Source organism: Haematobia irritans, chromosome 1 (genome assembly GCF_050003625.1).
Source record: "Haematobia irritans isolate KBUSLIRL chromosome 1, ASM5000362v1, whole genome shotgun sequence".
Lineage (NCBI taxonomy): Eukaryota > Metazoa > Arthropoda > Insecta > Diptera > Muscidae > Haematobia > Haematobia irritans.
Window position 1 is genome coordinate 167,108,965 of NC_134397.1, and position 13,559 is coordinate 167,122,523.

General features: G+C 32.1%; 1 protein-coding gene across 1 annotated transcript in view; it reads right to left on the reverse strand.

Moving 5' to 3' along the window:
• side-IV (sidestep IV transmembrane protein) overlaps window positions 1-13,559 on the reverse strand; it is a 440,483-nt gene that overhangs the window by 55,977 nt on the left and 370,947 nt on the right. Inside the window, exon 11 of the mRNA XM_075292078.1 lies at window positions 11,531-11,700. Within this exon, the coding sequence (XP_075148193.1) occupies window positions 11,531-11,700 (170 nt within the window). The remainder of the gene's footprint in view (window positions 1-11,530; window positions 11,701-13,559) is intronic.

Below are 13,559 nucleotides of genomic sequence, written 5' to 3' on the forward strand. Positions count from 1 at the left end.
AGCCTTAGGCAATTTTCCAATTGTTAGCTAGATGGATATTATATTTTGGGAACATTTTCTAATATTTATTTTCATAAATATCAAACTAATATTTATTCATCGATTTCTTCCTGTTTGGTAAACCACAAAATATACAAATCAAATGACAGAACAAACAAAACCAACATAGCATAGGGGAGAAAACAGAATGAAAAATTTAAGAGCCTTCCTAGGAAGCAGTGTTGCCATAATTTCTGGTTCCTGTCCCCAATTGGAGATGATTTTGTCCCCAAAAATATCACAGTTCGTGCCAAAAGTAGTCAATTCAATTCATTATAAAATTTGATGTTTTTTCGACATATTTTACTTTTGAACAATAAAATTAAAAAACAAGTATATACGGCCGTAAGTTCGGCCAGGCCGAAGCTTATGTACCCTCCATCATGGATTGCGTAGAAACTTCTTCTAAACACTGCCACCCACAATCGAATTACTTAAGTTGCGGTAACGCTTGCCGATGGCATGGTATCTTAAAACCTCCTAACACCATCTTCTAAATTGTATGTAAGTCCATACGTGGTATATATTAAATCAAAAAAGATCAATCCAATTTTGACAAAATTTTCTACAGAAATAAAATTTTAACAAAATTTTCTATAGAAATAAAATTTTCACAAAATTTTCTATAGAAATAACAATTTTCACAAAATTTTCTATAGAAAGAAAATTTTGACAAAAATGTCTACAGAAATAAAATTTTAACAAAATTTTCTATAGAAATAAACTTTTGACAAAATTTTCTATAGAAATAAAATCTTGGCACATTATTTTTGGCTCTAGTGGCAACCATGATTATGAACCGATATGGACCAATTTTTGTGTGATTGGAACAATTTTGGTACGGTTGTTAGCGACCATATACTAACACCACGTTCCTAATTTGAACCGGATCGGATGAATTTTGCTCCTCCAAGAGGCTCCGGAGGTCAAATCTGGAAAACGTTTCAGCCGGATCGGATGAAATTTGCTTCTCTTAGAGGCTCCGCAACCCAAATCTGGGGATCGGTTTATATGTGCGCTATATATAATTATGGACCAATGTGGACCAATTTTTGCACGGTTGCTAGAGACCATATACCAATACCATTTACCAAATTTCAGCCGGATCCGATGCAATTTGCTTCTCTTTGAGGCTTCGCAAGCCAAATCTGGAGATCGGTTTATATGGGGGCAATATATAATTATGGACCGATGTGGACCAATTTGTGCATGATTGTTAGAGACCATATGCCAACACCATGTACCAAATTTCAGCCGGATCGGATGAAATATGCTTCTGTTAGAGGCTCCACAAACCAAATCTGAGGGTCCCTTTATATGGGGGCTATACGTAAAAGTGGACCGATATGGCCCATTTTCAATACCATCCGACCTACATCGATAACAACTACTTGTGCCAAGTTTCAAGTCTATAGCTTGTTTCGTTCGGAAGTTAGCGTGATTTCAACAGACGGACGGACGGACGGACGGACGAACATGCTTAGATCGACTCAGAATTTCACCACGACCCAGAATATATATACTTTATGGGGTCTTAGAGCAATATTTCGATGTGTTACAAACGGAATGACAAAGTTAATATACCCCCATCCTATGATGGAGGGTATAAAAAATACACAGAAAAAAAGTAAACTACATTATGCGAAAAATGAACTATCATGTGCGAAAATTGAACTAAATTGTATTCCAAATTTTGAAATTTATTAAAAAAAAAAAAAACAATTTTTCCAAAATTTTTGGATTTTTAATTACCATTTACGAAATGCATCTTTCTCGAAAAAAAGAACTAAAAATAAAAAAAAAATTAGACGCCAGATCATTCCCATTTTAAACATGCTCCAGTTCATTCTTATTATTTTGGAGAAGTGTACGAAACACTTCTTCTGTTTTAGTTAGAATTGAACTAATTTGTATGTGATTGAAATTTTACTGCTATTGAGTTCATAAAATTTTTGAGACATACTTGGAATAAAGAAAAAATCGTTGGGCTGGGGAACAATTTTTATAAAATTTTAGAAATAAACTAAAACAAAATAAAATTTTTGCAATAAATATTAGTTCATTTTAGCATTAGTTTTACAACAGCCTTTTTTTGAGAAAGTAGAAACTATATTCCCCAGCTATATTATGCTAAAAAGATTTCGAAAATTCAAAATCCCGAAAAACTGAAAATTTGCCATAAAATTTCCAAATCCCCATTTTGGGGATTTTTTTTGCCTAATACTGGCAACGCTCTTAGGAAGGAAACATTAACGATGGCAAATTTCAAAACATTTCTACACAATAATACACACATTCACACACACATACATACGGAAATATATATGCAAATAACCAAATTGTTTGGGGGCATTTAGTTCAGCGGCAAACTAATGCAACGAAATAAAAACAATGCGAACATTATTATTTCCCCAGAGAATTTTGTCGGACTGAATAAAATCCCTGATGGAAATTATTGTAAACTGCCAATGCGTTCCCACAAACACACACACACCCACTCATATTCACATCTATACTCTTACGCATTGTATGTTTTGCTTTTTTCTTCTTCTTCTTTTCCTTTTTCATGCATATTAGTACACAACATAACATCCAACCCATACTACTATGTATTGGAACTTTTGAAAAACCATTGAAATATTTTTACTTTTAAATTTCCCTAATGTGCCATTGCAGAGTGGATTAATCTTCTCGAAAGCATACAGAGATATCAGTTGCAAAATTGTGAAAACCAATATTTATGAATATAACCATAAAAGTAAACCGAAAAAACCTCATTTTCTAAATGTGTAGACAACAAAGTGTCAAATTGGGAATAAATTAAACTAAATTGTGGTTAGAGAATATCAAATTTATAAATTTAACGAGCTTATGCCATAAATAGTATTGGGATTATGGAGGAAGGATGTTTGGTTATGATAGTTTGTAGTTTTATTGGATTAATTATAAAAGAAGAAGAAAAAAAAAGAAACAAAAAACATATAACTGAAGTCGAGCGGAAAGAAAATTTAGGTTAATTTTAGACATGGGACTACAAATGACAATATGAAAAAATAAGTAAATATTTTTGGACAATTTCCAAAAAATTCATTAAACAAAATATTTTTTTTGGTAAAATGATAAAATTCGGGTTTTGAAATAAAGCACCTGATTTAGAATTTTCAATTAGATTTAGATATTTTAAGAAATTCTGAACTATGTGGAAAATACGAATTTGGAAAATATTCGGCTTCATTTGTATAAAACTTAACTAAGGTAACAAACAAACATTTAAGTGAGAGGGACAGTTTTTCTTATTGGGGAAATTTTAGCTATAATATAATAGTTTCCATAAACTAACAAGAAAAGCTAAATTTGCTTTAGTTCCGCCTCGTTAAGTGTAGTTGAAATTTTGGCATCCATTGATTGTAATGCAATCAATGCGATGATGGTTGATGATTTTATTTCGAGTGACACTTTTGGTGTCACAGTTTAGAAATTCTAAACGGTAAAGCAGACAAACTTTAAGGCAATATAATTCACAGATGAATGATGAATAATAAAACTGGAACTGGAAATCTTTATTTTTTCCTCTCCAGCTAAGACTTCACAAATTTCCCCTAAAAATAAAATTTTTATAAAGTTTTCTATAGAAATAAAATTTTTATAAAATTTTCTATAGAAATAAAATTTTTACAAAATTTTCTGTAGAAATAAAATTTTGACAAAATTTTCTATAAAAATAAAATTTTAACAAAATTTTCTATAAAAATAAAATTTTGACAAAATTTTCTATTAAAATAAAATTTTGACAAAATTTTCTATAAAAATAAAATGTTGACAAAATTATCTATACAAATAAAATTTTGACAAAATTTTCTATAAAAATAAAATTTTGACAAAATTTTCTATAAAAATAAAATTTGGACCAAATTTTCTATACAAATAAAATTTTGACAAAATTTTCTATAAAAATAAAATTTTGACAAAATTTTCCATAAAAATAAAATTTTGACAAAATTTTCCATAGAAATAAAATTTTTACAAAATTTTCTATAGAAATAAAATGTTGACAAAATTTTTCTAAAGAACTAAAATTTTAACAAAATTTTCTAATAAAAATAAAATATTGACAAAATTTTCTATAGAAATAAAATTTCAACAAAAGTTTCTATGAAATACAATTTTGACAAAATTTTCTATAGGTTAGGTTAGGTTAGATTAGGTTAGATTAGGTTATGTGGCAGCCCGGTGTATCAGGCTCACTTAGACTATTCAGTCCATTGTGATACCACAGTGGTGAACTTCTATCTTATCACTGAGTGCTGCCCGATTCCATGTTAAGCTCAATGACAAGGGACCTTTTTATATCTGAGTCCGAACGGCGTTCCACATTACAGTGAAACCACTTAAACAAGCTTTGAAACCCTCAGAAATGTCACCAGGGATAATCCACCGCTGAAAAACTTTTTGGTGTTCGGTCGTAGCATGAATCGAACCCACGACCTTGTGTATGCAAGGCGGGCATGCTAACCATTGCACCATGGTGGCAATTTTTTCTATAGAAATAAAACATTGACATAATTTGCTATAGAAATAAAATTAAAAAAATCTATAGAAATAAAATTTTGTGCAAATTTTCTACATAAATAAAATTTTGACAAAATTTTCTATAAAAAATATTGACAAAATTTTCTTTAGAAATAAAATGTTGACAAAATTTTCTGTAGAAATAAATTTTTTATAAAATTTCCTATAGAGATAAAACTTTGACAAAATTTTCTATAGAAATACAATTTTGAGAAAATTTTCTATAGAAATAAAACATTGACACAATTTTCTATAGAAATAAAATTTTACCAAAATTTTCTATAGAAATAAAATTTTGACAAAATTTTCTATAGAAATACAATTTTGACAAAATTTTCTATAGAAATAAAATTTTGATAAAATTTTCTATAGAAATAAAATCTTAACAAAATTTTCTATAGAAATAAAAAACTTTCTGCAGAAATAAAATGTTTACCAAATTTTCAATAGAAATAAAAATAGCAATGACTTTTTTTAGTGGGTCGAATATATTAGCTTCTACACACAAAAAAATTTCAGGAAAAATTTTCCTATTAAAATTTTAATTGAGTTTTAAAAAATATTCAATTAAAAATTTAATTGATTCAACAAATTTTTTAATTGAAACAAAAATCAATCACAAAAATAATAGTATCAATTAATTTTTTAATTGGATCAATTAACTTTTTAATTGACCTTCAATTAATTTTTTAATTGATACTATCATTTTTTAATTGATACTATCTGTGATTGAAGACATTTCAATTAAAAATTAATTGGATCAATTAATTTCGTGGTTGAATCAGAAAAAAATTTTTTTGTGTGTACAAACCATTTCGAAATTCTACGAAAATCGAAATAATCTACATATTAATGTTCAATTAAGGCGACTTGCACTTCCTAATCCATGTTCAACATCCTCCTCACACTTAGAAACTTAGACCAATGAAAATTATCTATGTTTATTCTGATATTTAGGGTATTTACAATAATGACCTTTCTTCTGTGTTTCTTCTGGATTTCCCAGAAATTGCTTTCTTTTAAAAATTTCTTTCTTCTATGAAATTATCAGTTGGATTGTTGTTGTCTTTCACGAACTAATTAGCAAGCACATTGACAGACAATTAATATTCCTAAATTACACTTAAAGGACTCATATACAAAAACCCAGAAATACACAGCAATAGAATTTATATAAACTTCATTTGAATAAATAAAAAGGAGCTGTTTTCGACACAATCATGATTAATAAAATTTATGAATAAATTATGGAAATAAAAAAAAAAAAAGAATTTGCAAGAGCCTTCCATGGCTTTGGCAGAGTCAAAGTTTGTTTTCTATAGAATGCAAAAACTTTTCAAAAGCACAAACACACACACACATACACACACCCAAAAGCATAAGAAATACGCCCAGGATTTCGAGTCGGGTATAATTAACAGATTATATAATGAAATTAGTATATTCCTAATTAAATTTTCCAATTAATACAGAGCTGTAGAACTCGAAATGACTTGAAGGTTAACAAACGATACAGCCCCCTTAAAATACGACAACCAATTTCAAAAAAAAAAAAAAATACACACACACAAAAAAGTATAAAACCTCCAAAACAAAGCCAGTATAAAAATGGAAATGTAGCCAGTGTTCTCATTTTGCGTTAGTGCCACACCAATGAAAGAAGTTTTGAGAACTGTTGTTAGCACAGCATAGCATTTCCGTTTCCGATTCCTTTTGGATAACTTTTGTCTTTCGTTTTGTATTCAGGCTGATACTCACACCCACATAGAAACAAATACATTTGGTCTCTACTATTTTGTACACATTGTGAAGTGATTTGAATACGTTGCAAGAAAAAAAAAACAAAACAAGGAAATCCTTAAAAAAATACAAAAATACTACGACCAAACACGCGATTTATTCATTAACTATAAAAAAAAATAACGAAACCAAACAAAACCCGTCCACCAGAAAATTAAATTTTGTATTTTTAGCTGAACGTTGTATACAACGAGAACATACCACATTGATGCCTTTATTTCAAAATTAACTAAATCGAATATTGATTAAAAGAAAATGTTTCATATATGGTTAAATAAGTCTTTGCAGATTCTAGGACTATATTCTGAAGGAATTGACTGAACAATAATATTGTTAATTAAATTGATTTAAACGTATACAAAATATATAATTTATAGAAAATATTTAATTTATAAAAACTGACTTGGGATATTTTTAAAAAACCTTAACGGAAGGACATTGTTAAATATTTGAAAAAAAAAAATCTTAAATAAAGTTGCAAGCACATAAAGTTAACAAAATGTTGTTGTTTTAAGTTGAAAAGGAAATGAAACCAAATGAATTAACATAAATTGTTGTGACAACTTGCCCCTTGAATAGTTTTTCCGGAATGTTTTACGTTTTTTCCGACGTTTTATAGATTTGTTGTTTACTACTCACAATAATTATTACACCTTACCCATACAAGTATAAAATAAGAGGAAAATAGAGCTGGGTAGGTGAATTATAATCATCATACAGAATAACTGAAGTGTTAACAAGTTCACAATTGGTACACCCAGAGAACGAATATGATAGCCTGCTAGAGCAAAATTAATTTTTTGGACTGTGGACATATAATATGTTCCTGGCAACCATGTTATTTTCTCAGACATTATGTATCTGATTTCGATAACCATTTTGTGTTTGGCAAGAAAACAATTTTTTTTTGGAAAACATGTTCCATGCTCCTCATTCCTTCTCTCCGCTTGTTATATTGCTTATAAACTACAGAAAGCATTTACCACTATTCGAAAAAGTTAAAGTAAACTTTAAACCTTTACTTCCCATAAAACTGTCCATATTATTTTTGTTATGCACTGAAGTGAACTCACCGGGAAAAAAAGTTTTGGTTAATTTTCGAATATTTAGATTATTTTTAGAATATTTTAATTAAAAAGTATTACAAACGTTGAAATCACGCCGATATCATAAAAATAAGTAAATATTTTTTAAGATATTCAAGAAAATTTACTAGATTTAATTAATGTTTTTCACTTGTTAAAGAAAATTTTGTAGTTTGAAGGAAAAAATGGAGTATAAAATTGCAAGAATGTCTTTAGTGCCATACGAAGTTCAAAATGGGCGTATTTCTAGTAAAATTTACAAATCTAAAGAAATAATGAACTATTTAGTGGGAAGCATGAATTTATGATTCATTTGTATATATTTTTTCCCCGTTTTTTAGTTAATTTAATTTAGAGGGATCACTTTTTTGAGTGCGGGCTGTTGTCTCTGTGTTTGTTAAGATAGTACGTTATTCATCGTTGAGTTCAAAGTGTTAGCCTTTTTCTGTGTAATTTCTTATAATTTGTTGATAAATTATAATTTAAAACAAGTATACACAGCCGTAAGTTCGGCCAGGCCGAATCTTATGTACCTTCCACCATGGATTGCGTAGAAACTTCTACGAAAGACTGTCATCCACAATCGAATTATTTGGGTTGTGGTAATACTTACCGATGGTAAGGCATTTTAAAACTTCTAAATATCGTTTTCTAAATTATGAGTTAGTCCATACGTGGTATATATTAGACATAAAAGGTATGTATAGTCTACAAATAATTACGAATCGATATGGACTTTTGCACGGTACGTAGAGAGCCAGAATTGAAATATGGGGGTCGCTTATATGGGGGCTATATACAATTATGAACTTGATATGGACCAATTTTTGTGTGATTGGGGATCGATTTATCTTAGGGCTATATATAAATATAGACCGATATGGACTTAGTTGTTGTTGGTTGTTAACGGCCATATACTAGCACAATGTACCAAGTTTCAACTGACTCGGATGAAATTTGCTCCTCCAAGAGGCCCCAAAACCAAATCTCGGGATCGGTTTATATGGGCACTATATATGATGGTGGACTGATATGAACCAATTCCTTCATGGTTGTTCGATACCATATACTAACATCACGTAACAAATTTCAACCGAATCGGATGAATTTTGCTTCTCCAAAAGGTACCGGAGGTCAAATCTGGGGATCGGTTTATATGGGGGCTATATATAATTATGGGCTCATATGAACCAATTCCTGCACGGTTGTTCGATACCATATACTAACATCACGTAAAAAATTTCAACCGAATCGGATGAATTTTGCTCTTCCAAGGGGCTCTGGAGGTCAAATCTGGGGACCGGTTTATATGGGGGCTATATATAATTACGGACCGATGTGGACCAATTTTTGCATGGTCATAAGAGACCATATACTTACACCATATACCAAATTTCAGCCGGATCGGATGAAATTTGCTTCTCTTAGAGGCTCCGCAAGCCGGTTTATATGGGGGCTATACGTAAAAGTGAACCGATATGTCCCATTTGCAATACCATCCGACCTACATCAATAACAAATACTTGTGTCAAGTTTCAAGTCGATAGCTGGTTTCGTTAGTAAGTTAGCGTGATTTCAACAGACGGACGAACGGACATGCTTAGATCGACTCAGAATTTCACCACGACCCAGAATATATATACTTTATGGGGTCTTAGAGCAATATTTCGATATGTTACAAACGGAATTTCAACGTTAATATACCCCCATCCTAAGGTGGAGGGTATAAAAATCGAAATCAATTGCAGTACTATCCCATGCGTCGCCAATTAATTAAAAAAAAAGGATTAGAGCGACACTCCGTTAGTCGTCATGATTTTCCGTCCTTACGTATTTCGGAAGGTTGGTAATGCTTCATATAAAGAACTGTCTTTTTATCAAATTTTAAATTTAATCTAAACCAAAAAATATTGGAAACAACACAAATGATTAAGATCAGTTTAGATCTGCTCGAATTGGCTACCCGTGACACGAATTATGACTTTCAACCGGCCGACAAAGACATCACACGCTACATTAAAGTTGCTCTACGGTATTTTTATCCATGCCCGGCGAAACGCCGCCATGAGATGATCGACACTTCGATATTGGTGCTGAGTCCTGTTGGAATGTCCATGGTCTGCGGCCGAACTGTTTGTCTTCCCAGGGCTTTTAGGACATTTGCCCGATAGCATTCTGCATTTATTTTGATCCCACGATCGATTAATACGAGCGGGCAGAGACCACCGGTCATTATGACAGTCCATCCCATTGCCTCTATTCCACCACCTTGTGATGGCTTTGAGATTCAGATCCGGGCCCCTATGTTATTGACATCTCAAATGGCAGATCCTCGGGGTTACATTCGACAGCCTTTTAAAGTCGTCAGTTGCATGTCGCTACAATTTATCATAAGCTCCGAGATAAGAAAGAGCCACAAGCGATTGCCGTCAGCCCTTGGGATGTGGACAAAAAACACTTTGTTTACTACATATCTAATTGACAGGCCAGTAGAAAACTATAGAATGCCATTGTGGACAAAATCAGAGAAATGACACAAAGTGGAATAATATATCAGAACGCTGTCCTTAGATATGCGACAGGATGTCTCAGCAGTACATCCCTGATCTTCACTTTTGAGACTGTTCTGAACAGGATTCACAGGGAGACTGAAGCTGAATCTATGAGAAGATAAAATGTTAATTTATTAATATTCTCAGAGTTCGATCTCAGCCCATAGCACGGGCAGAAAGAGACCTCTCATCACAGACCAGAGTAGTTCTGGCCTAAATAAGATCAGTCATGTGCATACGCCTCAATTCCTACCTATCAGTGATTTATAGCTGCGCATTTCACGTTTACCCCATCTGCCGCCAAGGGCCGCATCGCACGAATCACGTTTTCGCTTGCCCAGCCAAATCCAGCCGCATCATAAAATGGTAACAAAAACCAACGAACCCATTATCAACCGCGGCTCTTGATTTCTAGTGGCCAAGAAGGTGTAAATGTTCAGCTGACATCTTTGGCAAGTAAACCCGATCATTTTGTTTGTTCACAAACTGCTCAATTTGAAATGGCTTCTCATAAAAGAAAACCAACGGACCATTTTCGTGCGAAGTAGCTCCGTGGCTCTTTCCATTCTAGCTGTTTTTGTGTATCGGTGAGCTCTTGCACTTTTTTTAACTTCAATGGCTTTAGTCCAAACTAATTTTCAATATGTGTTGCATTCGTTCTCACGATATGTTCAACTCACGAGCAAGTTTTCGACCAGTACATCGTGGATTTTGAATCAATTTGGTTTTAATTTTTCGAATCATTTATGGTGTTGTTACCGATGAAGAAAGTCCACTTTTTGGACGTGATTCAACACTGGCAGTAGCACGAGACGAGAAATAAAAAATTATTCACATTTAAATGGCTCTAACGATAGCAACTTGTGATTTTCCAGCCAAATATAAAGCACTCCCACGCTTGAATTCTATCACCAATAGCTTTATTACTGAATGCAATAGATCAAAATTCTTTTGTAAGCCTGTAAACAATAAAATGAACTACCAGATCTCACACGAGCGATTAAAGAGTTAACCATTAAGAGAATAAACATATCTTATCGCGGAGCTTTTGTTTATTTTTTTAATTTTAGATTCTTTAGATTAGATTCAAATAGGGCCAAGGAAAAATATTAATGAAGCTCGAAAATAAACTTCATAAAAATCGATTTTGGATATTTAAGAGTTAATTTATGATGATTGGAATGAAAACTTTCATTAAATTAAATGTATTTAAGATTCTACTATTTTTTATTTATTGGAATGTATGTATTTACTGCAAATGGTCGAAAAAAATTGTATAACTCATTACATAGTGTCTGAGCAATAAATTAAATCTCCAGAAAACTACAGGACTTTAAGGCGAATATATCCCTAAAAAAGTACTAGTTTGTTTTTCGTCTGATTAAATAAATTGCAATAATAAACAACACCATGAAACTAAAGCAAATGCCATTGAAAACGAACACCATGATATCGCATAGAAAACTAACTCATTCTCATACTTACTTCACTTGAATGCAATCGGGCTGGTAATTCAGTTTGTTCGCCGGATGAGTTAAATGTCCAATGAAATGAATCCGCAGGCGGTGATGCATCCACTTCACATTTTAACGCCAACGTTTCATGCTTCAGGGCTCCTAACAGTTCATCGTGATCTGTGGCACAAATGGGGGCATCTGTAAAAGAAGATGGGTAACAAACAAACAAAAAACGACAAAATTATTATGGGTAGAATAGAAGCTGGATGAAAATAGAGACCACTACAAAAAAATGATATTTGTATGATAGTGGAAATAGTAGCTTGTTGTTACTCCTAAAAAAGGACTTTCAATTCTACAAAAAAAAAGTCTGTAGCAAGTTTACTTGAACTCTCCGAAAAAAAAACAAAAATAAAAACAAAAAAGTAGAAGGAAACCTTTCCCAGCAAAAATGCTCGTTTCTAAATAATGTTGTAGGTAATTTTGTTCAAAATCAGCAACGAATAACTATTAAATGGAAATGTTGTTCGCGTGGGCATGGCTTTCTCCGCAGAATATCAAGAGCGAAATAGGAAGTATGCACAAGATATTTCTAAGCAATATCGATTGGAACGTAAACCACATCAACGTGGTGTTTTTGAATTAAATTCTGAGTCGATATAGCGATATCCGCCTGTCTGTAGATGGGTTTTTGTGTGCAAAATTCAGATTAACCGATTTTCAATCGGACTATCAGACTTAATCCGACTTTACCCAAATCGGTTCAGTTATGAATACATGTACCATATATTCCAATTTAGATCTTTATACTGCTCTCAATAAATTTGATGGGTTTGAGATGGTATCAAACATTTTGGTCAAAATGATTGTGCCACCTTTTATTGCGAGTGACACTTTTTGTGTCACTTTTCAGAAATTTTCAACGGCAACGCTGAAAATACATCGCAGTCCTTCTAAAAATCTGACGTATAGTAACCGAAAGAGTCCTATGATAGTAAGACATTATGCCCAAACATATGATTATGATATGGATATGCTCTTTCATTTTTCATTTCATCTACTTACCCAGATTTTGCTGGGTAAATCTACGCATTGGTTGAATAAAAGTTTTTGTATGTTTCTTTGAAAAATGCTTGCGGGTGTGTGTGTTTTTTTCATCTTTACCAAGAGTACAGAACAAAAAACTTCATAGTTACAATATCTCAAGTGGAAACTACTATATTTTTTTCTTGTGGTTTTTTGTTTAATCATCCAGTGTCGTCGTCATTGTGCTCCAAGTTCTCTTTTGTTTAAAAACATGTTTTTATCCTCGCATACTTGATATATTTCCAAAGCGTGTTTTTATCCTGACTTTGAAAATTTCCAGTCTCTTTTTCATACATCTTGGTGAAGTTCAAACTGTATCAAAAAGTTTTTAATTTTCAAGTGTAATTAGCCAGAAAGATGATGCAGATTAAGAGTCTGGTTTGCTGCAAACACTCAAAAGGCAATTAAAGTTGAAAATCTGCTATCGTCTTAGTTGTTGTTTTTTTGTTTTTTTGCTGCAGTATTCGAAGACTGGTGTTAAATTCCCATATTGCAAGAAGTTTATTTTTGTGGGATATGTTAATATACTATATATACTATTGCCATTGCATGGGAGGATGATTAAGAGATAATATTACATTTAGATTTGCTGCAACCAAACATATGGCCTTGAGAACTTGTAAAAAGTCCGAAATAATTGCAGACATCAAGAATTGAGAAATGTATTCATAATAAATGCGAAGAAGAGGATAGTAGATAATATCAATAGTATCATAAGTCATAGATATAGGAACTTGATAGCGATTTACCCAGTTTTTCCTGGGAAACCCTGGTACCCAAGAAAAACTGGGAAAGTAGTTGAGGTTAAAAACCTGTTACCAAGAGCATTTGTTTGCTTTACCCCGAGCAATTGCGTATGCTTGGGAATAATGGCCAACCCGACAATTTCGGTTACTATACTCAAATGCAAATAAACCCGAATTTATGTATCAATAGTCTCAAACCCCTATTATTGAATTGACTTAAAATTT